The following is a 27,258-nucleotide window of genomic DNA, read 5'->3' as shown; positions in this document are numbered from 1 at the left end:
TTTTGTTATTTGTTTTTTTCCCCACCTCTTCCCCACCTCTTTTATATGTGATTGTATATGACACTAACTATCTAACTGCTGGAAAATAATTATCATATATATATATATAAAATGCAGGAAAATAAATGTTATATATATATAACAAATAAAATGTAGTATCATTATTATTATAAAGAAAAGTCTAATGTTTAATAAAGTTATTGAATAATAATAATAATATGCAATGCGTGGTACCATAGCGCCCCCTTCGGGTAGGACCTAAAACTACAGGTCTGTCGTCGTCGCTTTGTGTGAGCGGAGCGGCAGCAGCTGTCAGTGGTGGTTCTCACTTGGCTCGCTAGGCTACAGCTCAGCCGCTTGGATGTAGCCTCTAACCAGGACACTAAACACGGACCTTCCGCATGGGCTATTCCGTCTCTCGACACCCAGCGGCACAGATACGGATCCAAGGATGGTTTTAGTGCATGTCGGATATCTGGTTCTACCTGTATTCGGCTCAGTAAGAAATAGAGGTATTTCTCTTTTTACTTGATTTTTATTTATGCATTCAGCCGTGCCCTGTTTATCTTAATATTCCACTGCAGCTGCCAGATAAACCTCAGCCTGGCCGAAATTACCCTAGATAGCAAGCTAGCTCTAGTTATCCGTGCTAGCTACATAGCTGCCGAGCTAGTCGTTTCAAGACTCACTATCAGGTTTGATGTGCCTGCTGCTGGCTGACTGGCTAATTATTATCTAAAAGTTTACGAGATTTGTAGACAACATTTCTGATTTGGAGACTACATTAATTACACCACTTGGACGGCTAATTGTATGAAAGCGTTTGAAGGTTAATGTTAGCTAGCATTAGCTTAGCTTGCCGTGCTGCTGTTTAGCATTAGCCAGGGGGAGAAGTTGTTTTGCTATAATCCCTGGATGATGTCATTTGAAGATCACAAGGTAGCTAGCGCTGTCGAAAACGACCCACTAACGTTATAGGAATTCATTTATTTATGCCTTACAGCTGCAATGCAAAGTAGCAAATACTGCTACATTAAACGACTAGCAAGTCAATTGGCTAAAGCAAGTTAGAGGAATATCTTTATTTCTAGCCAAGCACGTCGTAATCAAAAGGCAAACCAGGTTCCAATTGGCATTTCCTTGTCAGCAAAGCTAATTAAACACGGCCTTCAAGCACAACCAATAACCATTATTTATTCAGCTACAGTGTAACATATTAATTTCATACAGTGGCATTAATGACTTCATTGTGCTTTTATTTCTGTTCTTATTTCCTGTTTCATAGTATCGAGGCTGGCTCTACATTCAGCATTTATCAGATCTTTGTCGCCCCATTGTGTAGCTAATGATCATCTGCTGCTGTGTGGTGTGGCGTGTCCTCTGCCTGCTCTCTGCATCTAGCTCTGTCGTGAACCCTTCCATTTCTCTCTCCATCAGAAGACGACACATTTGTATTAAAAAGCCCCAAGAATGTATTAAGCCATAGACTATTTTAATGTGAAACGGACTAAAAGCTAGCTAACACCTAAAGCACAACGGCTCTGTGTTTGTTCCTGTCAAGTTGCTGTAGTGAACCCATCCTCGCTCTGTAGAGATCCAGTTGAATGTCATTGTGTGCCTCCCATCCAGTTTTATAGAAAACATGCTGTAAATTCCTGTTAAGTGGATACATTTTGCATGAACTCAAAATAATTGTGCTGAACACCAGTATTTGGCCCCGCTCTTATTTTATTCTCTGAAGGTGCATTGTACAAGTCCTGATGATTGGGATAAATGAGCTGTAATTGGTAAATGTGATTCAGAAGGGGATGCGTGTCATATTTAATTTGACCGGACATGGCATCGTCTTATAGCATTAGGCCTGTAGCATCAAATGAAAAATATTGTCAATAACAGCAAAACAACAACAAACCAGAATGTATAATGCACCTGGGGCACTACGACCTGTTTCCATTTGTGTAACCCCCTGTTCCTCCTGCACATTTAGACCAATCAAACTGTCTGGCCTGTTGATGTCAGAACCAACCAATCAAACTGTCTGGCCTGCTGATGTCAGAACCAAGCCATGCTAAGGCTGCTATAGTGCAAAGCAAGCAGACGCTCACTGGTGGTTCATCACTTTCCAGAATCCTCCCCACTAACAAAAAGCAACGACAACAAAAATCCAAAATGCTATCCATTTCACAGGGATGCCTATCTCCTGCACTGCTACAGAAAAATCCTCTAGTAGAATAACAACATCTTTTTATTGTTTGGTTGTGGTCTCTCTCTACCCTCTGGTAATAGAAACTCTCTCAATGCATGGTCACGTTATTGATTCATGATTTTGTTGTTTTTCTTTACATTGAATCGTAAATTCCAATGTAATCTTTCTGTAGTAAAGATGTACCCTGCTCTACTGTAATCATGTGCTGTAAGCCACGTCTTCTCATTGGATGCTGCTTTTGTTCTTTTTAACCCTAAATGGAGCATGGTGGGCCTTGCCTTCAGTCTGTTGTTTATTTTTGTTGCATGGTATTTGTTATTATTATTATTAGTAGTAGTAGTATATTATTACAAAAAAAACAAATTCCATATAACTAATATTTTTCAATAAAGAATCTAGTATTTTTCCTAACCTTCAGTGTGCTTCTTGCTGATTTCCATTTATTGTCCCAACCTGAACCCCCTCCCTCCACCCCTCCCCCACCTCCTCTCCCACTGTGACAGAGATAGACAACCTCCTCGCTTCTCTCATCACAAGCCCTCAGTCTATCTGCTGTCATTCATGGTGATTGTTTAACGGGGACACTTGAAAGAGCGCCGCGCAGTGACAGAGCCTTGGACCGGAGGCACCTGGCTGGGCTGTTGTCTGATTAATTGATGATTTGATACTCAAAGCCTGAAATATGATCTGTGAAATCCTAATCAGCAATACCCTCACAGCAAATTCATTAGACTAGTATTTCCACACCATTGCTCTGAGGCAATGCACCTTTCAAGTCTCCCCTCCAAGTAAATGCAATGTAGAAGGCCTGTTCATGGTTCCTGGAGCTCTGAGCTGTCCCCATCTGAACATTCTTATGTAACCCTCTCAACAAACACCAAACCAGGTTTAATTTTAGGTACACAGAGAGAGGAGAGCCTTAGAGTGGTTGCTGGTCTTGTATATAACTCATAAGCTCCTCATTCCGTTTTGGCTTCAGGCCGCATAGAGTTCTGTGAGGAAGATTCGATTTTTTGAAAGGGCCAGCTAGCGCCTAGGTAACGTTTTTTTTGTTCTCTTTTTCCTGAAGTCCTTTCTTTGTGGAGGCTCTCCGTGTGTGTGTGTGTGTGTGTGTGCGTGTGTGTGTGTGTGTGTGTGTGTGTGTGTGTGTGTGTGTGTGTGCTAGAGAGCAGTATTAAGAGCTGAGCAGCGTGGAACACAGCGGCAGAGCTGGGCTGTCTGCTTCTCTCTGCCAGCTCCCCTCAGCTGCCAAATATCTGTGGTTAGACCAGCAGGAGCAGCGAGGAGCTGGGTTAGACCAGCAGGAGCAGCGAGGAGCTGGGTTAGACCAGCAGCGAGCAGCTGGCACGTAGCACATTCAAGCTGTTTCCCCACAGCCGTGGGGGACGGGAGAGCGCCGGGTAGTGATATGAGAGAGACTGTCAGAGAGAGAGAGAGCCAGGATGCTAGATGTGTTTTGGGTCCTGGCGGAGTGTAAGTAGAGATAGATATCGATCCTCAGATCTGGTCCTATGTGAAACAGTGAGTTCAGACAGACAGACAAAGACAGACAGACACGTCAGATGTGAAACAACGCAAGTCGAAGCAAACCCGTTAGTAAAAGGGAATTTAAAGATAAAATGTAACTACAAACAGATTTTCTTTGTATCCTGCTACTAAGAGTGCCAACTCCCCATAATGCACACAGTATGACTGAAGCACTCCCAATACACAGACCAGGTCCAGCGCTTTGCCAAGGACACACCGAGGTGTGGATACCGAGGTGAGAACCACACCCCCCCACCCCCCACCACAAGGCCAAACCCAGACAAGACGGCTCAGACACCATCCATTCACCACCCCCCCCCCCCCCACCACCACAGGGCCAAACCCAGACCAGACACCATCCATTCACCCCCCCCCCCCCCCCCCCAAGACCACAGGGCCAAACACAGACCAGACACCATCCATTCACCACCCCCCCCACCACCACAAGGCCAAACCCAGACCAGACACCTTCCATTCACCACCCCCCCCCCCCTCCACCACCACAGGGCCAAACCCAGACCAGACACCATCCATTCACCCCCCCCCCCATCACCACCACAGGGCCAAACCCAGACCACACACCATCCATTCACCACCCCTCCCCCCCCCACCACCACAGGGCCAAACCCAGACCAGACACCATCCATTCACCCCCCACCCCACCACCACAGGGCCAAACCCAGACCAGATACCATCCATTCACCACCCCCTCACCACCACAGGGCCAAACCCAGACCAGACACCATCCATTCACAGAAGCCTCACGCTCCCGCCCCTGGCAGCGCCTAAAGAGTCATTCTATTCTCTTGAAGGGTTTTGTTTTTAACTCTCTAGGTAAGAGTTAGGGCTTTTTTTGTTGCAAAGATGACACCCCACCCACATTTCACACACATTTTAATTCTAGCCTCGCCCCTCCCCACCCCCACCCCCACCTCTGACCAGCGCTGTCTGTTCCCACAGGGTCCCACTTTAACCGGCAGCAGCAGCACAGCCATGCTACCTCGTGCCGGCACTTCCAGCTAGGCCCCCAAACCCCGCTGTCCATGGACTTCACCATGCCCCACCCTGGGCCGCCGCAGTCGGGCCTCAGCCCCCACCTGGCCCCTCCCCCGGGGCACCAGCATGCCCCCCAGCTCCACCCGCCACTCAACCCAGCCATGCCCGCGCCCCCGTTCCAGGACCTGCCCCCTGCCCCACCCTTCCTACCTCAGGCCTTACACCAGCAATACCTCCTCCAGCAGCACCTCCTGGAGGCCCAGCACCGACACATCGTCCCGACCTCCAGGTACGCCAGCGCCAGGCCACGGCCCAGTCCTCCTAGCTTGACCCTGCCTGGTCCTGGTGAGTGAGTGGGTCAGGTGCGCTGAGGAACTGGTCCCGGGCCGTGTGATGGACCAGGTGAAATGAAAAGGTTACGCAAGGCCGTTCAGCGCTGCTGCAGGACAAATCGCCAACGCTTCAAAACAGAACAGTCAACACAACAGCTGCTGCTCCTCCACCAGGTTTTATTGTGCCAAAAACGTTTCGACTAGTCTCAACGCCAGACCCATGAGAGTTATTTCGCTACTACACTATGTAAGCTACGCTAACTACGTTACTGCATGCTGCAGATCTCTATATGGGTCTGAGACACTTTATGCAAAAATCTGGTACTCAAATCCTGTTAATTCATTGGTTTCGCAGGAATCCCTGCGAAACCAATCAGTAACGACTTTCGCGATCAGGCGATCCTACCCATAGATATTCCCTGCCCATCCTGGGTTAGCGTCTCTCATTTGCTGTGGAGACCTGTCACTCTTTCAATTTTGACCTGTCGATACGCCCTCAGAATACCAGCTTTAGCAGCGAAGTGGCACAGACTCTATTATGTACAGTAGTATGCGGAGCGCAGCGATTCAACGTAATATCTGAGTCTGAAGAGAGACTACGTTTCGACCAACCTTAGCCCAGTAAAACCCGGTGGAGCTTCAGCTGTTGTGACGTTTCTGTGTTGAACAGACTCCGTCTGTTGAACAGAGGCCGTCTCAGATTCAGAGGTCTCAGGTCTCGTTAAATGCACATAAAACTGTGCACATAAAACTCTACCCTTTACTCAATATTTATAAGTAGCCATTGTTGTGTTTTGCATGTCTTGTATGGATGTGTGTGTGTGTGTGTGTGTGTGAGAGAGAAAGAGAGAGAGAGAGAGTGTGTGTGTGAGAGAGAAAGAGAGAGTGTGTGTGTGAGAGAGAGAGTGTATGAGAGAGAGTGAGTGTGTGTGTGTGTGTGTGTGTGTGAGAGAGCGAGAGAGAGAGAGTGTGTGTGTGTGTGTGAGAGAGAGAGAGAGAGAGAGTGTGTGTGTGTGTGTGTGAATAACTTGATATAAGATAAAGGCCAGTTAAGGGCTTAAAGGTGTGTTGGTTAAATCCAGGATGAGGACAGTAAGTGTAACTCGTCTGTGTGTGTGTGTGTGTGTGTGTGTGTGTTCTCCAGCAGACGCACCCCAGACAGAGTTCCCCTCCGGCCTGGGTTGGAGTTCGCCCCGCCCCTCCATGTCCCCGCCCAGCCGGTGGTCCAGCACCCCCGCTACCTGGCAGAGGGCACTGACTGGTAAGACGCACACGCTCATACATACACACACATACGTACACACACATACACACACACACACATATACATACACACACACACACACACACACACACTGTACCTACACACACACAAATGCATATATATGAGGGGCCGTTTAGGCCATAAATAATGAAACACTTGTACGCTTACTAGTGAAACACTTGTACGCTTACTAGTGAAACACTTGTATGCTTACTACTGAAACACTTGTACGTACATACATACTCTTGACACTTGTACGCTTACTACTGAAACACTTGTACGCTTACTAGTGAAACACTTGTATGCTTACTACTGAAACACTTGTACGTACATACATACTCTGACACTTGTACGCTTACTAGTGAAACACTTGTACGCTTACTTGTGAAACACTTGTACGCTTACTACTGAAACACTTGTACGTACATACATACTCTGACACTTGTACGCTTACTAGTGAAACACTTGTACGCTTACTAGTGAAACACTTGTACGCTTACTACTGAAACACTTGTACGTACATACATACTCTGACACTTGTACGCTTACTAGTGAAACACTTGTACGCTTACTAGTGAAACACTTGTACGCTTACTACTGAAACACTTGTACGTACATACATACTCTGACACTTGTACGCTTACTACTGAAACACTTGTACGCTTACTACTGAAACACTTGTACGTACATACATACTCTGTAAACCTAAAATTATGAAATAGAACACTGCAATGTATGTTCTTACATGTAGATGTGCAAGTATTTCAATAGTACGTATACAAGAAATCTCAGTAGCACGTACAAGTAATTTCACTAGTATGCATACACGAAATCTCACTAGCATACGGAAGGTACTTCAGTAACACCGGAAGGCGCCACACGAGGCGGGATGAAAGGGGTCTCGTTTTGAACATCGGTCTCCATCTATACAGTGTTTAAGCCTACTTGGCCTAGCCTACTCCAGTCACACCGGGATTAAGCCTCTGTCAGGCCAACGTTAGGTGAATAGGCTATAGGTGCGCGTTACAAACTTTAATTTAATCAATATGAAGGTGCAACTTCTATTTATTTTGATTAGTTTGCAGACTTTATTAGTGATTGCCACTCGCGATGACATCGTTGCTTTTTTTAATCGGGTGCTGCTATGCGTCGAGGACGTCCAGCAAAACACGGAAGAGAGGTGCTTTAGAGACCTGGAAAGCCACACCATTACCCTAAATTCTATGTTGGCTATTGTTCGCTCAAGGGATGGACCTGATGGAGAGACTGCTCTTTTTGTACAGTCAATATGCCGTTGTTTTAATCTGATTATTGAAGACTTTAGAACAAGACGAGGTCAACAAAACACCCTTCCCCTGGCTCCACCGACAACCAGTAACGGGCTTCCGGGACGTCCACGATACAATTTAACAACTGAACAATTTAACCAGTGCATTGGACTCGGGTTTAATTGGCAGGGAATCGCTTCATTTTTTGGTATCAGCCGTCGTACTGTGTTCCGACATAGGCAACGTCTAGGCATCAGACCATTGGAATACACAACATTAACCAATGACGAATTGAAAACAACCATAAGGGACATTTCCACGAGTACCCCGAATGCTGGTGAGAGGTACATTATTGGAAGTCTACGGGCACGCGGAATCCGGGTCCAGCGCTGGAGGATTCGCCAAATTCTGCAGGAGGTTGATCCCGTCGGAAGGTCATTAAGACGCAGTCAAGCCATCCGCCGAAGGGTTTACAGTGTGCAAACTCCAAACGAGTTATGGTATGTTTGCTGTAATGGCCCATCGACATGTCTTCTTGCTGAGCTTGCAGCATAATTGTGATCTAACAAGATAATAGCCTAAACAAGTAGGCTAGACTAGAGCATTTGGAATATTCTTGATATTTGACTATTGCAATTAGTAAATGTATTACCTTCTATCTTAGGGAGGAAAACTTCTAAATATAGGCTAGCCTATAGGCCTGTTACACTAAGCATTCGTGAATGTAGCCTATTACAATAGCCTGTCCCAGAGACCTCAACAAACCGTAGAATAATAGCCTACATTTGTGTAGGCCTATATTATTTACCAACATTATTATTATCTGAGTCTTTTTTCAGTATTCTAACAGCTGTCACTTATTTCTTTTATCACAGGCATATTGACGGGAACCATAAATTGGTGCGATGGAGAATGGTGTTCCATGGCTGTGTAGATGGGTACAGTCGCACCATCATATACCTTCAGTGCCTCAACAACAACAGGGCATCAAGTGTTATGAACCTCTTTCTGCATGGCGTATCTGACTATGGACTGCCTTCAAGAGTACGCAGTGATCATGGGAGGGAAAATATTGAGGTTGCAAGATTTATGTTGAACAGTAGAGGATTAAATAGAGGAAGCATGATAATGGGGCGCAGTGTACACAACCAAAGAATCGAGAGGCTGTGGGCAGAATTAAACCGGGTAGTTTCATATTACTTCTCTGACTTATTTACTTTTATGGAAAATGAGAATATCCTAGATTCTCTTTGTGATCTTCATTTATTTTGTCTTCATTACATTTATTTACCTCGGGTTCAAAGGGCAGTGAGGGAATTCCAGAACCAATGGAATAACCACGGACTTTCTACACAAGGAGGCCAAACCCCGTTGCAGTTGTGGCATAGAGGGATTGTCAGATATGTTGGAAGCAACAACACAGCTATAGGTGGTGTGTTTCAGATTGAGGAGCGTTTTGTCCCTGGTGATGAACCACTACCTGCAGTGGCGAGCAGGAATAGTGTTGAGGTTCCTGAAAATGGTGTTCATGTCAGCAACAGCACCATGCAAGAAATCCAACAATTATTTGACCCATTAATGGATGATGGAAATCATGGAATTGATTTATTTTTATCTCTGTTACATTTTTTGCAAGCAAGACAACCTCGAGGACTAAGCGAATGAAGCGATTCAGCAATTAATTAGTCCTACGCTTGCGCTAGCCAATATACTCACCGGCATCACCCTGTGAACACAAACACAGATAAACGTTCTGTTGTTAACAATTAACCATTGCTCTATGTATCATATCTATACATATAAAACATCTCAGTTCCAATTTGCCTTTATAAATGTACGTCTGCCTTTTTAATGTACGTCTAGTCCTATTTCCTTTTTCGTTTTATATCAAATTTTCATTTGATCTTGTTTCATTGACAGATGTAGGCTACATTCGTCAATCTCATTAACAATTTTCTGCTTCGACCCCAGTCCCTGATCCTCCCATGCATATACACACATTTTGTCTTTCACTATCTATGCCTTCCCAAAACCCTGAGTGTTTCTAATGGCAAAGTCCATGTTGCTCTTAAAACCATTGTATGTGCTGTAGATAGGTAGCTGAAGGCAGTTGATGCATGTGTTGGCAACAGGGAACTTTTCTGCTCCATGAAGAATTTTGAGAGATGGCTGGGGAGAGAAGCCGATTGGAGGTACTCTATCAGATCCAGATGCAAATGCGAGGATGTCCCCAAGCTTCTCTGATCCACCTTCCTCTGTGAAAATATGAATGAGACAGACGAAATACATACACGATTATACACTTAGTAGTACTTACTTTTTCTATAGATATTTATTAGGGCATTTCTTGGGGATAGTACAGTATAAGGACAGACAGGAAAGGTGGGAGAGGGAGAGGGGAAGACATGCAGCAAAGTGCGGACGCCGGATTGTAACCCACGCTGCTGCAGTAAGGACAAGCCTTTACGCCCAATTCACACTGCACTGCACATTGGGCGTCCAGCAGCGATGCCGCTGGGACGGGGGCGGCGAGCGGCGGCGGCAACAAAAAGCGGCGCCGCAAAAGTTGAGAATAGTTCAACTTTTGCGGCGCCGCTTTCTGGTGTCGACCGGCGGCAGCCAATCAGAAAGCAGAAGATCTCTTTTGTGTCAAAGAATACTTTCCCTCTTGAAAAAAAACTCTTAAGAATAACGACCGTTTGATTGTGGCCGTTTTAGACAAATCCATTTAGCGGCATGTCCAACCGCTAAACAATACTAGAAGTTTGTTCACACCCCTAGTTAATTTGATTGGTTTGGAATATACCCGCGATAAAATCGCAACGCTGCATATGAGGACCGTTTCGCACATGATTTCGTTGCCGGTGTTGTGCCTTTTTCACACTCCCTGCAGAATCACACTCCCCTCCGCAATAGGCTCGATCCCGGCTCTCTCCCCCCGCTTAGGAGACCAGACCTCCGGGCCACGATCCAGGCTCTCCCCCCGCTTAGAGGACCAGACCTCCGGGCCCCGATCCCGGCTCTTTCCCCCCGCTTAGAGGACCAGACCTCCGGGCCCCGATCCCGGCAGTCTCTCCCCGCCTGGCTCAATGCGCGTTCCCCCGGAGGGGAGTGTGATTCTGCGGGGAGTGTAAAAATGGCACAACACCGGTCCGCTCGCTCGCTGTATATCAGGATGAGGTGTAAGGTGGTGGACCGGTAAAATCCATAGATTTAGAACGCCCCCTTGTGGCCGTTAGCTGTAAAAATTCATAGATTAGCCGCACCGTTGTATAGGCCGCAGGGTTCAAGGCATGGGAAAAAAGTAGCGGCTTATAGTCCGGAAATTACGGTACTTACTTTTATGTACTTGCTGATACCGAGACTTTGGTATCGGTTATAGAGTATTGGTACATTTTTATGAGTACAAGTACATGAGCATGCTCTCAGGCCCGATACCGATATCTGTATCCCTAATTTCCTTACAAGAGCAAATTAGTTTCTTTCTGATATAATACACACCTTCAACATCTTGTAAATAGTCCCTCCAGAAAGCAACTACGGATTCCTCTGCTCTTCTCTGGTTGCTCCCCTGCTCAGACCACCTGATCTGGAACAGATCATCCACCTGGTCAGCGGTGAGGGGCTCTGGATTATAGCACATCAGGGCTCTGAACGACTCGGGATGCATCTGGATCTCCGCCAGGACTCCAAGGGTTTTTAACCCATCTTTGAACCTAAATGACAGTATGAGAGGAAAAGTGGTCCAATTAAGAGTTGGTTTTTTGCATGTGTTAAGACATCAAACAAGATTCTCAACTTAACTACATTTACAATACCTTTCAAATGGTCCACGGACTCGATTGATCACTTGAAACATCAAGACATCTTCTACAAGTCTATCCTTGTCTTCAACACTTCTCAGTGGCTTCAGACAGCCAGCATTGGCGAGATAGTCGAGGAGAGGTTCAGTTGACTGGATGAGTTGCTCCAGAGTTGATGATTCTGAAATCTGAATGATTTACATTAAAAAAGAAACATCTGATTCATAACAAAATAAACAGTTGACTTACTGTTCCCCACCAATGAAGCAATGTGAAGAACATATAAAGTGACAATCATGTTTTCTCACACATCTACAACACTGCAGTGGGAGGTTGACTGCTTGCCTCACAAAAAAAACACAATTGCAACGATGATGGTCCCACATGATAAATGTAATATTTCACTGTAAGGACAAGTGGACTATATACTGATTTTATGGCGAATAAAACTTTCAATTATACTTCAGTCCAATGAACCCAACCTGGGCACTTCATCACATACAGTACACAATCATGTGGCAGATGCATAATACAGTAACAGACAGAAACTGATCCATTTTGATGGATGAGGAGCACAAATGGTAAGACACAGAACACATTCTTACAAAAAAACATTTTCTGAGCATAGACTAAACAAAATCTTTTAATGCCACAAACCTTTTGGATTTTGTCACGGAGTTCAGAATCGGCGATGTCCCCCAGGTTTGGTCTACATTTCTCTGGCCCCAAAACTATGCAGTTAAACAATGTGTTGGACAAGAAATTTGGTGAGGGTCCTCCATGCACCAGACTGACTGCAATAGCAGTTCCGGCGACAAAATATCGGTCTTCTCTGACAGCTGAGGGAGAGCGAGAGAGATAATTTAGGTAGTATGTGCATAACTTTTCAACTGCTGCCATGGAAATCACTTTAAGTCCCATATTGTCTCGGTGAAATACAAGCAAACAAGTTAACCAAGTCACAAAGTTGGTCTTTAATGCCACTGAGCTTCACACAAAATTGAGTGGAAGCCACAACCTATTTTACAGGGTATATCATTATTTCATTAAAACCACAAATAAGACATACTGTACCTGATGCATCAAGAGCGAGGTTCAGGCTCCCTTCTGTTCCCTCAAACATCTCAGACTGAGCTAAAGCTTCAGTGAGCAGTCGCAGGAACTCTCGTCTCGGACCCCCAAGATCCACACCTTCTTCCACCGTTCCTTTATCGTCTGAGAATTTGACCCTGATCCTGTGTGTGGGGTCAAAGGTGATTCTCCTGAAGCCCCGAACGGCACCATCCAGAACAGCAGCACGATTTATGTTGAACCGATTGGTGAAGTTGTTGTTGATTTTTTGAGCCAGCACGACTAAAATATCCTGAACAGGCGGCACAGATGAGCTTTCCTTTCTGAAAGTCAACATAAAAAAATATGATTAGATCACAGTTCCAGCATCCAACCATGAGTATATAAATGACCTCATAATACTGTAGAGGAAAAGTTGCATGATTGCTATTTAAAGGGACAATCAGGGATTTATTCCGTCTATTAATCAGCAAAAAACGAAGTTTTCATTAATAAATATGTCCTTAACCACGTCTAATGACCTGTCTCAATAAACCGACCAATTCGCGTAAGCCTATAAATAATCATTTATAAATACATAGCGTCTCTCGCGCTCTGTATATTCCGCCATCTTTAAAATACGGGTGCCGATCGGGCCCACTACACTAGGTAAATCGCGTTTTGCATTGAGTTGCCAGCGTGAGGCGTCAGCGTGAGATTTTTGATAAGCGCAGACCACCGTACCAGAGCACGATACAATATACGATTTCACCACTAGATGGGAGTAGAAATCACTGATTGTCCCTTTAAGCTTGCTTAGACTACTGTGATTGAAAACAGAAAGATTATTTTCATAATTGAAAGGAATACATTTGAGGAATGAATCATGTGCACTAAATCGATTGAGTATTCCTTTAAAGGCAATATTACTCACATCTGATCTTCCATGCTGTTGATCAAGGTAACATACAGTGCATCATCTTCTTCCTCATCTTCAGATGACACATTGATAACACTAAGATACGCTCTGTAATCTGTGAGGTTGCTGGTTGATGGCAGGTTGCTGTTTGGATCAAGACCTGCAGGAGCGGTGGTCACAGATGTAAGGCTGGTTGGAGCGGTGGTCACAGATGGAAGGCTGGTTGGAGCGGTGGTCACAGATGGAAGGCTGGTTGGAGCGGTGGTCACAGATGGAAGGCTGGTTGGAGCGGTGGTCACAGATGGAAGGCTGGTTGGAGCGGCGGTCACAGATGTAAGGCTGGTTGGAGCGGTGGTCACAGATGTAAGGCTGGTTGGAGCGGTAGTCACAGATGCCAGATGGTAAGATGACTGCCTTGCTCTTGCTCTGGTGGTGACTGACGGCACCATGTCTACCTCCTCATCCTCCTTGCAGCAACTTCCATCTGAATTTTCAGACTTAAAATTGATAGAATTGACTGCAGTTAGGGTTGTATCATTTACTATAAAGTAGTTTATCTCAAACAAAGGTGTTGTAAAGGTGACATGAAATGCTGTACAATGTACCGTCCTGCAGTTGTACATTGTAGTCATAGCATATGCAACTTTCAAAATGAATAACAGTTGTATATGGAATACTGGATTACTTTCTAAGTCTAGCACCTACCACAAGTGGTCTGGAGGGCCTCACATATAGAGCCTTAAACTTGAGTATTTTGTGAATTATACTGGCACTGAGTTCCTGGCCGTCCCTCAACACTGGTGCGATCAACTTGTTGCCACAAGCCATCAGTACTTCAAAACTAAGCACAACACATATGAGTTATCAGTGATTTGCCATTATAAGATGATGGACCCAATTCCTTACAGATTAATGTTGCCACAACCATAAGGCTTGAGAAAGTATCACATTATATTATAAAATGCATAGACAGAGATGGATGTATCTAATCTATCTCATCTTTTCCCAACCAACCCTATATTACGCTTACAGTACACGTGATCATTAAAATATTACAAATTGTATGGCCCCTTTCATAGTACACAGGACAGGACAAAACATCAATGTATGGTGCTCAACACAACAGGGGCTCTAAATATAACGTTACTGCATAGGGAAGTCTGGCAGTGGCAATTCTATCATGTTACCTACCTCACATCACTGGGAATTTTCCCCTTAAAAGCATCACGAATCTGACGGAGGACAGTTCCTTGGTCCCAGGACTTGTCAAACTCAAAAGCATTCAAGATGTGCCCCAATTCATACAACAACTGCTTCTTCTTCTGCTTCACTACGACGTCGTCTGTAGGTCCAAGCAGCAAAATAACGTCCTTGTTGAAGGTCCGATAGAATGGCGTTTTCTGTCTGTTAAACAAGTAGGCATAATTACAGTAATGAAACCATCAAGACATGTAATAATGTTACCAAGACATATTAAGTTAAGGTTAATTAACAGTTATCTAAGTAACGTTAGGTTAGTTTGTAGGCAATGACGTGTTGCTATATTTCATATCAAATCACTATCACAAAACTAACGTTAAATGACATGGCCTGTTCCACACTGTAAATAGCTATGAATAGCTAGTGCTACGCCAATAAACACATTTAGTTTGTGCCTCATGAATCACTTGTATTCTGTAATAAATCACGTAATGTACCGTACAGTAAGACAACGTTGGTTTAGTGGCAGCATCTCGGTTCTCTCTCCCGCCCTCTCTCACCCAGTAGCTAGCTAGCCAGTAGTAGCTAGTCTACTACTACCACTACTACAGTAGCTAGGCTAGCTACTGGGTTGAATGTGGTCCACACACTAACGTTACATATTAAACCCGAACGCATTGAGAAACAGTAATATTTGTTTGTGTTCCCCACTTTGTTCGTGTTAAATATAACGTTATGATTCGGGCCACATTCTAACTCATATAACATAACGTTAGCAAGCCTAGTTAGTGCTAGCACGATATTGTAAATGCGCAAGGCTAACGTTAGTAGTAAACGTTAGCTAGCTGAGACGAGTTGCATTCAAGATAATGTTAACCGTGTAGTCTGGTTGCATATTGCATAACGTTAACACAATAACTTTATTTTATCTTTGTTCTCCATATTATGTCGCCTCAGCTCTCTTAAACAACGACCCAAGTACCCCGACAGTTCTCCATACCTTTTTCTTGATTTGCTTTTCCAAGAGCTGAAGGTCGCCCTCGTTTCAAAGCGGGGAGTGCCTGAAGCAGGTGCGTTTTGCATGCTGCTGGAACCAGGTTGGTACAGACTCCTTATTTCAGAGTTGATGGCGGCTGTAGCCGTATTTGTCAGTAGTGTAGGCGATATAGAGTTTGAAAGAGAATCAATAAGTGTAGGAGAGCCAAGTAAATTTTGTATGAGGGACATAGCCTCAGCGGTAACGCGACTGCTCGCTGCCATCCTGGATCACTGTTCACTGCATAGATGGAAATCGATGTTCAAAACGAGACCCCTTTCTTCCCGCCTCGTGTGGCGCCTCCCGGTGTTACTGAAGTACCTTCCGTATGCTAGTGAGATTTTGTGTATGCATACTAGTGAAATTACTTGTACGTGCTACTGAGATTTCTTGTATACGTACTATTGAAATACTTGCACATCTACATGTAAGAACATACATTGCAGTGTTCTATTTCATAATTTTAGGTTTACAGAGTATGTATGTACGTACAAGTGTTTCAGTAGTAAGCGTACAAGTGTTTCAGTAGTAAGCGTACAAGTGTCAGAGTATGTATGTACGTACAAGTGTTTCAGTAGTAAGCGTACAAGTGTTTCACTAGTAAGCGTACAAGTGTTTCACTAGTAAGCGTACAAGTGTCAGAGTATGTATGTACGTACAAGTGTTTCAGTAGTAAGCGTACAAGTGTTTCACTAGTAAGCGTACAAGTGTTTCACTAGTAAGCGTACAAGTGTCAGAGTATGTATGTACGTACAAGTGTTTCAGTAGTAAGCGTACAAGTGTTTCACAAGTAAGCGTACAAGTGTTTCACTAGTAAGCGTACAAGTGTCAGAGTATGTATGTACGTACAAGTGTTTCAGTAGTAAGCATACAAGTGTTTCACTAGTAAGCGTACAAGTGTTTCAGTAGTAAGCGTACAAGTGTCAAGAGTATGTATGTACGTACAAGTGTTTCAGTAGTAAGCATACAAGTGTTTCACTAGTAAGCGTACAAGTGTTTCACTAGTAAGCGTACAAGTGTCAGAGTATGTATGTACGTACAAGTGTTTCACTAGTAAGCGTACAAGTGTTTCACTAGTAAGCGTACAAGTGTTTCACTAGTAAGCGTACAAGTGTCAGAGTATGTATGTACGTACAAGTGTTTCAGTAGTAAGCGTACAAGTGTTTCACAAGTAAGCGTACAAGTGTTTCACTAGTAAGCGTACAAGTGTCAGAGTATGTATGTACGTACAAGTGTTTCAGTAGTAAGCATACAAGTGTTTCACTAGTAAGCGTACAAGTGTTTCAGTAGTAAGCGTACAAGTGTCAAGAGTATGTATGTACGTACAAGTGTTTCAGTAGTAAGCATACAAGTGTTTCACTAGTAAGCGTACAAGTGTTTCACTAGTAAGCGTACAAGTGTTTCATTATTTATGGCCTAAACGGCCCCTCATACATATACACTCTCTCTCTCTCTCTCTCTCTTTTTCTCTCTCTCTCTCACTCTCTCTGCCTCCCAGTGCAGCAGTAGTACTAAATAGAATTTGAATGTATAACATCTCTGACACGTTCTTCTCTATACTATCCCTGTGTGTGTGTGTGTGTGTGTGTGTGTGTGTGTGTGTGTGTGTGTGTGTGTGTGTGTGTGTGTGTGTGTGTGTGTGTGTGTGTGTGTGTGTGTGTGTGTGTGTGTGTGTGTGTGTGTGTGTGTGTGTGTGTGTGTGAGACCAGGGACCTGAGTGTAGACGCGGGGCTGCCCCCACACCAGTACCACATCCACCCCCTGCAACAACACTACCAACACTACCTGACTTCTCCCAGGATGCACCACTTCCCCAGGAACAATGCCTCAACACAAGTGGTGAGCTCAACATTGTCTGGTTTTACTCTGTCTTATATAGTATTCTCTTCTTTTCACTAACACTGTGAATGCTGTCACTTGTTCTTCTAGAAGGCTTTGTTGATGATCACTGGGATGTACAGCCGGTTCATTTAGTCATTCAGCAGACGCTTTTATTCAAAACGACTTAGAATAATTGCATTTAATATAGGTGGTCAATGTAGTACTACTCACCAGAACTCACAAGTGCATCTCCTTTCTAAAACAAGTGAATAAGAGCATAATCTAGTGCTGAAGGCAAAGTGCAAGAATAGCAAACAAAAATACATTGCTTAAGGTGCTTAGGAGGGAGGATCGTTGTAGTACTTCTTGAAGAGATGAGTTTTGAGCCTGTGGCGAAAGATGGACATCGTTCCACCACTGCGGGGCCAGGACAGAGAAGAGCCGTGACCGTGTCAATCGACCGCAGAGGCCTCAGTGACGGGGCAACCAGTCGCCCTGAGGTAGCAGAGCGTAGCAATCGGGAGGGGGTGTAGGGTTTGACTATGATCTGGAGGTAGGAGGGAGGTTCCTTTCATTGCCCTGTAGGCTAGTGCCAGAGTTTTAAGCTGGATGCGAGCTGCTACAGGGAGCCAGTGTATTTATGTGGATAGCGTCTGCTAAATGACTAAAATGTATTCTCTGTGTAATCATTCTATCTCTCTTGGACACAGCCTAGTTAGTATTCATGCCACGTAGGTGCTGGGTTTCACACAGATGTGTTGGTTTGCCTGGTAGCGAGGGACAGGCAGGAGATTCTGACAGTTCAAGCAGAAAATATACATTTCTCAGAAACTCAACAAGGAGAGTAAGTGTTCAGTCGTAGAGGTGTTCAGATATAGATAATAACAGAACAGAAGATGACTTTGAATTCACTCCTTAATTAAAATAGGGGAGCTTCTGAGACCTATAGTAGGTCTCTCTAACAAAAACCCCTGTGAATACTAGAAACAAAGACATGAAATAAGCAACACAATAGCCTCATACACACTACACGCACACACACAAGACACAATGGTTGATCCTGGTGTGTGTGTGTTCACCAGGTGGTCCATGAGATCAGGAACTACCCCTACCCCCAGCTGCACCTGCTGGCCCTGCACAGCCTCACCCCCTCCCGCCACGCCTCCGCTGTCAGAGAGAGCTACGAGGTACGCACACACACACGCACACACACACGCACACACACACAGTACACACACACCCATATGCACGCGCGCACACACGCACACCCATACGCACACACTGGGAACCAGGCGAGGCCAGGTGGGACGCACACAAATGGGAGGAGACGGGGGTCACTGTTCTCATGCACAGATGGGCATTTTATTGAGGGTAAAAAACAAAAAACAAGAGAAGAAGGGTTCTGGGTCCAAACAATCAAACAACAGGGACGCTGTCTCCCCTCAGTCGTCCCCTCCCGGCAGCCGTGCCTCGCGGGGGTTGGCCCTCTTAGTCCTGGCGGGGACACACAGAAAAAACACCAGTCAGGACAATCAAAGTCAGCTAAAAGGTTTGGAGCTAGCACTCCGTCTACACAGTCTACTCACGTCAGCCCTAAGCTCTCAAATGAGGTGACCTTGGCACGCATTCTGATGGTCATGTTACAGTGGGTCAAGCCTTTTCTTTTAACCCAATTACAACCCTGGAGGTGCGTAAAGCCCTTAAACTTCTAGATGCTTGCAAATCGGCCGGCCCAGATAAAATGGAGCCTTACTTGCTTAAACTAGTGGCCGCTTTTATTGTGTCACCTCTGACACAACTTTTTAATCTCTTCCTAGACACAAGTGAAATTCCCCTTATATGGAAATCTGCTTTTGTTCTTCCCCTACTAAAAGGGGGAGACCCTACTGTCTAAATAATTATAGGCCCATTTCTAAATTGTCCACCCTGGTGAAAGTTCTAGAATCCCTAGTCAGTGAAAAGTCGAACTGAAATGAAAAAAGCATTCTGTCCCATTTTGGTTCACATAATTAGGTGGGCTAGCTTGTAAAAGCTAGCCCAACTTGTGATATTCCCACTATTTCTTTCTTTATTATTATTATTATTATTATTATTATTCTCCCCAGTTTTTTGGCCCTTAACTACTTCTTCATACTTTGTGCTAGAAACTTCATTCAAACTTTAAAATGTTCATCGTCTTTAGCTGTTTCCCGGATGTATTCAGATTTTTTATATTTTTTATAGTTTTTTAGTAATTTAACTTTTAATAGTAATTTTTGTGCCATTGAAACTGCTGGTGGAATGTTCAGTATCATTATGTTTTTAGAGTGGTGGCAGCTGTTGCTTTGAAAATATTCACACAATTTGTAAACTGCTGGCACTCCTACAGTTTTGAAAGCTCACACACATATTATACATCAAAACATTCACACAACTGTGCTGATTCGTACAATATAAGTATCTAAGCTGTGTGACTTATAGTTTTCGCTGTGTGACGATTTGTTCGGCAACTGCGCTCCTCATTGAAACGTATGGCAACGCCCTCTAGCTTTTGAGCTACTAATTTTGCATTTTAACTCTTTTTCTAACTTGTCGCTATGCCTACAGTTTTAACAGCTCATACACATATTATATATCGAAACGTTCCCATAACTGTGCTGATTCGTACAATATAAGTATCTAAGCCGTGTGACTTGTAGTTTTCACTGTATGACGATTTGTTCGGCAACTGCGCTCCCCATTGAAACGTATGGGCCCACACTCTACCTTTTGAGCTGCTAATTTTGCATTTTTACCCTTTTTCTAACACGTCGCCATGCCTACAGTTTTTAAGCTACATGGACATATCATATCCTAAAATGTTCAGCATTTTCTCAGGATTCCTACGGTGTCAATATCTAGGCTGTGACATTTATACTTTTTGAGAGAGAGCTGTCTGAAGCCAACATGCCTTTCCATTGAAGTGAATGAGAGGATGCTCACAGTGTCAGTTGGGATTTGAATTTGGGGACACGTGCATGCTCTCTGTACAGGCACCCTTTATGACTATTGTGGTAGCATTCATATTCATTCATTCACTTCCTTCCTTCCATCCTTCTTTCCTTCCTTCCTTCCCTCCATCCATCCTTTCTTCCCTTCCTTCCTTCCTTCCTTCCTTCCTTCCTTCCTTCCTTTCCATCCATCCTTCCATCCTTCCTTCTTTCCTTCCTTCCATCCTTCCTTCCTTCCTTCCATCCATCCATCCTTCCTTCCTTCCTTCCTTTCTTTCCTTCCTTCCTTCCTTCCTTCCTTCCTTCCATCCTTCCTTCCTTCCATCCTTCCTTCCTTCCATCCTTCCTTCTTTTTCTTTCATCCATCCATCCATCCATCCTTCTTTCTATCTTTCTTTCTTTCTTTCTTTCTTTCATCCATCCATCCATCCATCCATCCATCCATCCATCCTTCTTTCTTTCTTTCTTTCTTTCTTTCTTTCTTTCTTTCTTTCATCCATCCTTCTTTCTTTCATCCATCCATCCATCTTTCTTTCTTTCATCCATCCATCCATCTTTCTTACTTTGTATCTTTCTTTCATCCATCCTTCCTTCCTTCCTTGCATCCTTCCTTCCTTCCATCCTTCCATCCTTGCTTCCTTCCATCCTTGCTTCCTTCCATCCTTCCTTCCATCCTTCCATCCATCCTTCCATCCATCCTTCCATCCTTCCTTCCTTCCTTCCTTCCTTCCTTCCATCCTTTCTTCCTTACTTCCATCCTTCCTTGTTTCTTTCTCTCTTTCTTTCTTTCTTTCTTTCTTTCTTTCTTTCTTTCTTTCTTTCTTTCTTTCTTTCTTTCTTTCTTTCTTTCTTTCTTTCTCTTCGTGGTGGCGTGGTGGTCTCGCCACCACGCCATAGTCCCCACAACTCACACCCTGATTGAGCTAGAGACACACAGTCTTCACCAGTGGGTGCAAGGAGACTGCCCGGAGGTCTTCATGGTGGAGTCAGGTAGGTGGCCCGGAGAGGGGTACACTGGCCCCGACTGGCTCTGACCTGAGGGGGTGGAGTCTCATCACCACGCCACTATCCACGCCACGGGCCCCACAACTCAACTCTTGAGTGGGCTAGAGACACAGTCTTCATTGGTGGATGCATTGAAATTGCCCAGAGGTCACTGTACTGTCCGCGACTAGCTGTGACCCAAGGGGGCGGGGCCTAACCAGCACGCCACTATCCACGCCACGGGCCCCACAACTCAGCCCCTGAGTGGGCTAGAGACACACGGTCTGCACCGGTTGAGTCAGGTAGGTGGCCCGGAGAGGGCTACACTGTCCCTGACTGGCTCTGACCTGAGGGGGCGGAGTCTCACCCCCACGCCACTATCCACGCCACGGCCCCACAACTCAGCCCGAGTGGGCTAGAGACACATGGTCTTCACCGGTGCGGGCGGATAGGTGGCCCGGAGAGGGGTACACTGTCCTCGACCAGCTCTGACCTGAGGGGGCGGAGTCTCACCACCACGCCACGGGCCCCACAACTCAGCCCCTGATTGGGCTAGAGACACATGGTCTTCACCAGTGCGGGCGGGTATGTGGCCCGGAGAGGGGTACACTGTCCTCGACCAGATCTGACCTGAGGGGGCGGAGTCTCACCACCATGCCACTGTCCACGCCACAGACCCCACAACTCAGCCCCTGAGTGGGCTAGAGACGCACGGTCTTCGCCGGTGGGTGCATGGAGATTGCCTGGTCCGTAGTATTTCTAGCAGTAGCTGTTACATACAGCTGCAGCAGCTAGCCCACCTCACATTTTCTCCAGGAAATGTACTTTCTAGTTAGTCATAGTGTTCACCTATTCAACGATGTATGCCAAAAATATTATATCTAAAAATTAATGTATTAATTTATTGATTAATTCTATATTATATATCAATATATTATATCAAAGTATATAATTTCTTACTTCCTGGAAAACGGTCACGTGCAGTGACGACAACAGGTACCTTAGATTTTAGGCCAATAATCTCACGACATCCACCCGTCAATCAACGCTATCCTTCTATCGAATCTCTCTAAAGTTCTTAAAACCTGTCCACTTGTCAATGTTCCAATCAAGTTCCTCTTAACATATGTCCCACCCTCATAGCTTGTTTGCATCGGAAATACGTCAAACTACGGAAGTTAGATGATCTCAAACGTCCGTTTCAGTGCAACTTTAAGGAGTTTTTGTCTTCTCACAGCATCTTATCTAATTTTCAATCAGGTTTTAGGAAAAAACACAGTACAGTGACAGCGGCCTTAAAGTTAGTTAATGATTTTATTGAAGCCTTAGACAACAAGCAGCATTGTGCAGTGCTTTTTATTGATTTATCTTTGATACTGTAGATCATAAAATAATGATGCAAAAGCTGCTAGTGTAGGACTATCAGTTAAAGCTATCTGTTGGTTTGAGAATTATCTATCTGGCAGATCTCAATGTGTACAGGCAGAAAGGTGTGCCTCAAGGTTAGGTCTTGGGACCATTACTCTTTATTATATATATCAACAGTCTAGATCAAAATGTTCCCAATGCCAAGTTCCATTTATATGCTGATGACACGGTGATATACTGCTCTGCTCCTACTCCAAACCAAGCTCTTTCTCAGCTACAACTTGCTTTTGATGTCTTACAACGTACCCTGGTAGACCTTAAACTTGTTTTAAATGCTGATAAAACAAAACTCATGTTTTTCTCCAAGGCAAAGTCTAAGCCACTGAATCTCCCACCTATCACTTCCTTTCAGGGATCAGAGATCGAGACTGTACCTGAGTACAAATACCTTGGAATTTTAATTGATGATTTGCTTTCTTTTAAACCACACATTCACACTTGTAAAGAAACTTAAGGTGAAATTGAGATTTTATTTTAGAAACAAGGCATGTTTTTCTTTAGAGGCTAAAAAGAGACTGGTTGCAGCAACTTTTATGTCTATGCTGGACTATGGTGATGTTTTATACATGCACACATCTTCTCACTGCCTTCACTCACTGGACACCTACCATGGAGCACTGATATTTATCACACATGTTAAAAACCTTACTCACCACTGTTCTAAAAACCTTACTCACCACTGTTCTAAAAACCTTACTCACCACTGTTCGAAAAACCTTACTCACCACTGTTCTTTAAAAACCTTACTCACCACTGTTCTAAAAACCTTACTCACCACTGTTCTTTAAAAACCGTACCCACCACTGTTCTAAAAACCTTACTCACCACTGTTCTAAAAACCTTACTCATCACTGTTCTAAAAACCTTACTCACCACTGTTCTTTAAAAACCTTACTCACCACTCTTCTAAAAACCTTACTCACCACTGTTCTTTAAAAACCTTACTCATCACTGTTCTTTAAAAACCTTACTCACCACTGTTCTAAAAACCTTACTCACCCCTGTTCTTTAAAAACCTTACTCACCACTGTTCTTTAAAAACCTTACTCACCACAGTTCTAAAAACCTTACTCACAACTGTTCTAAAAACCTTACTCACCACTGTTCTTTAAAAACCTTACTCACCACTGTTCGTTAAAAACCTTACTCTTCACTGTTCTTTAAAAACCTTACTCACCACTGTTCTAAAAACCTTACTCACCACTGTTCTAAAAACCTTACTCACCACTGTTCTAAAAACCTTACTCACTACTGTTCTTTAAAAACCTTACTCACCACTGTCCTAAAAACCTTACTCACCACTGTTCTTTAAAAACCTTACTCACCACTGTTCTAAAAACCTTACTCACCACTGTTCTAAAAACCTTACTCACCACTGTTCTTTAAAAACCTTACTCACCACTGTTCTAAAAACCTTACTCACCAGTGTTCTAAAAACCTTACTCACTACTGTTCTAAAAACCTTACTCACCACTGTTCTAAAAACCTTACTCACTACTGTTCTCAACACCTTACTCACCACTGTTCTAAAAACCTTACCACTGTTCTAAAAACCTTACTCACCACTGTTCTTTGTATGCTTGTGTGGCCTGGTCTGCTTTGTCCACCCACAGATTGAACCATTGGTATATCCTTATTTATAAGGCTATTCTTGGTCTGCTCCCAGCATACCTACAAACCTATATCCTCCATAAAGGTACAGGAGGTTACTGTCTACGCACCCAAGACTTGTTCTTGCTAACGTTCCCTAGAGTGCGAACTGATCTAGGAAAAAGGGCTTTCAGATATGCAGCCCCTTTTATGTTTTGAAACTGTGTCTCTGTGCTGCTGCCTGTCTTGGCCAGGACCCTCTTGTAAAAGAGATTTTTAATCTCAATGAGACCCCCCTTCCTGATTAAATAAAGGTCACATTAAAAAAAAAAGAAGAAAAAAAAGGTCTAGACCAGGGGTCTCAAACTCTAATTGGCTTGGGGCCACTGCTGGTATCATCAACTCATAGGAGGGCCACTTCAATGTCAACTTCAAGTACTACTAACTATAAGAAAGTGCAATATTTCTGAAAATGTCATTTTTCCTTTCCATAACATTGTAGTTTTTTCTATTTTAGCTGTAAGATGCATCACTACTGTAAGCCTGCCCTGGACCTGTACATTTATTAAAGTTTGTTTCCATTTCTTGCCAGACACTTGAATACATTTGTAGGCTACTACTCTATTTCCTGCCAGACACTTATCTTGAAAGACTGCTGAGGCATGAGCCCTCTCAGCTGTGTGGCTCGTTTTTTCCTCTTGTCTCCCTACGACTCTCACTACTCTCCATGAATAGCTCTCGAAATTATATTCCTTTAGAACGACAACTTTTTGCATATCAGGCAGGTAGCATTTCGATTGAACTCGGGTTGAAAAAATACTGTGTCCATCTTTTGTGAAGGGTGGGGCGGGGCCGGATGGAGGGGTGGGGCGGGGCCGGATGGAGGGTGGGGCAGGGCCGGATGGAGGGTGGGGCGGGGCCGGATGGAGGGTGGGGCGGGGCCGGATGGAGGGTGGGGCTGGGCCGGATGGAGGGTGGGGCAGGGCCGGATGGAGGGTGGGGCGGGGCCAGATGGAGGAGTGGGGTGGGCCCGGATTGGCCCGCGGGCCGCGAGTTTGAGACCCCTGGTAGACTGAGGTTAGAGGGTGTTTCATTCCTAATCCTCTTTCTCTTTCTGCTTTATCTCTTTTCTCTCTCTCTTCCCCTCTCTCCTCTCTCTTTTCTCTCTCCCCCCCTTCTCTCTCTCTCTCCCCCCCTTCTCTCTCCCTCTCTCTCTACCCCCCCTCCTCTCACTCTCTCTCTCTGCCCCTCTCCTCTCTCTCTGCCCCCCCTCCTCTCTCTCTCTCTCTCTTTCTCTCTCTGAGCAGGAGCTTCTCCAGCTGGAGGACAGGCTGGGCAGTGTGAACCGAGGAGCCGTCCAAACGACCATAGAGAGGTTCACCTTCCCTCACAAGTACAAGAAGGTAGAGTCACATAGAGGTTCACCTTCCCTCACAAGTACAAGAAGGTGGAGTCACATAGAGGTTCACCTTCCCTCACAAGTACAAGAAGGTAGAGTCACATAGAGGTTCACCTTCCCTCACAAGTACAAGAAGGTAGAGTCACATAGAGGTTCACCTTCCCTCACAAGTACAAGAAGGTAGAGTCACATAGAGGTTCACCTTCCCTCACAAGTACAAGAAGGTAGAGGAACCTTGCTGTGTGGAGGAGAGGACACTGAGACACCCCTCATATTCAGAACAGAGGGGAAAACATCTCAAATATAGTTAGAAATATAGATAAAATATATACAGTAGTTTCCAGGGAAATCATTAAATCATATTTAAGGGGGATCAGTATTCAAACTCAAAGCACAGTATTCTGAGTGTTACAGTAAAACTCTGATCTGACAAATGATTGTGGTGTGTGTGTGTGTGTGTGTGTGTGTGTGTGTGTGTGCGTGCGTGCGTGCGTGCGTGCGTGCGTGCGTGCATACATGCGTGTGTCTTGGGATGTCCAGAGGATCCTGCAGGATGTGAAGGTGTGTGTGGAGGATGAGGAGCTGGAGGAGAAGTGCACCATCTGTCTGTCCATCCTGGAGGACGGGGAGGATGTCAGGTGAGGCCCCTCCCCCAGCACCGCTCCGGACCCTGGGCTCACTTCTGCTCATCCCCTTCAACTATCTGAGATACAATTCTGAATTGATGGAACTGAAACAAAATTGACCCCCAAATAGGGTGGGAAAAATTCTGTGAATATTAACAAACTTCCCAGAATTCCCAGTGGAAATGTAAGGGAATTAATGGGAATTAACTGGAATAAACCAGAAATCTATGAGAATTAACAGGAATAAATTCTATTTTCCATAAATTCCTGTTAATTCACATTGGAAGTTTGCAAATATTCACAGAATTTTGAAACCCTACCCTTAACCCTGTCATCCAGAGTGCTGAAGAGCAGCAGTGGTTTGGTCACTGTGAGTCTGCAACTCTATGAGAAACTGTGTGCTTATGCCTCTCAATCCAGACTGTGTGATTTGTGGAGCTGCTGACACACTATCACTAGGGTGCCAGAGTAATTTGAGTATTCCTCTATTCGTTCAGTAGGTTGGTATTTGGAGCTCAGTTCAGTAATCGGAGTAGACTATTCGTTTTTTGTCCCGATACTCCAAACCGAAACTAACGTCATCATAATGTTACACTGAGAGACTAATGACCATGTTGTATGAAGGTCTTCCTGAGTGACACTGAGTGACCAATCACCATTCTTCTGTATGAAGGTCTTCCGTTGCTGATTCACGTAACTCTCCTCCCTCTTCTCCCCGTCAGGAGATTACCCTGCATGCACCTCTTCCACCAGGCGTGTGTGGACCAATGGCTGGCCACCAGTAGGAAATGCCCCATATGCAGGGTGGACATTGAGACCCAGCTGACGCCGGACAGTTGA

The 27,258-nt window shown here is 44.6% G+C and overlaps 1 protein-coding gene across 3 annotated transcripts; it reads left to right on the top strand.

Annotated features, from left to right (window-relative positions):
* Positions 1 to 451: 451 nt before the first annotated feature.
* Positions 452 to 27,258, top strand: ark2cb (arkadia (RNF111) C-terminal like ring finger ubiquitin ligase 2Cb; the record flags this gene model as incomplete). Of its 3 annotated transcripts, none has more annotated exons than XM_084440269.1 (8): positions 452 to 512; positions 4,694 to 5,018; positions 6,209 to 6,322; positions 17,311 to 17,440; positions 18,505 to 18,609; positions 25,701 to 25,796; positions 26,333 to 26,430; positions 27,141 to 27,258. In XM_084440269.1, 8 exons carry the CDS (start codon positions 452 to 454, stop codon positions 27,256 to 27,258), a joined length of 1,047 nt encoding a protein of 348 aa, XP_084296395.1. The 3 variants fall into 3 exon arrangements, with proteins under 3 accessions (XP_084296395.1, XP_084296394.1, XP_084296393.1); XM_084440268.1 differs by having other exon boundaries at positions 6,206 to 6,322; XM_084440267.1 differs by having other exon boundaries at positions 4,694 to 5,044; positions 6,220 to 6,322.

The sequence above is a fragment of the Borostomias antarcticus genome (assembly GCF_949987555.1).
Source record: "Borostomias antarcticus genome assembly, chromosome: 6".
Classification (NCBI taxonomy): domain Eukaryota; kingdom Metazoa; phylum Chordata; class Actinopteri; order Stomiiformes; family Stomiidae; genus Borostomias; species Borostomias antarcticus.
This window is presented reverse-complemented; position numbering and strand designations above follow the sequence as displayed.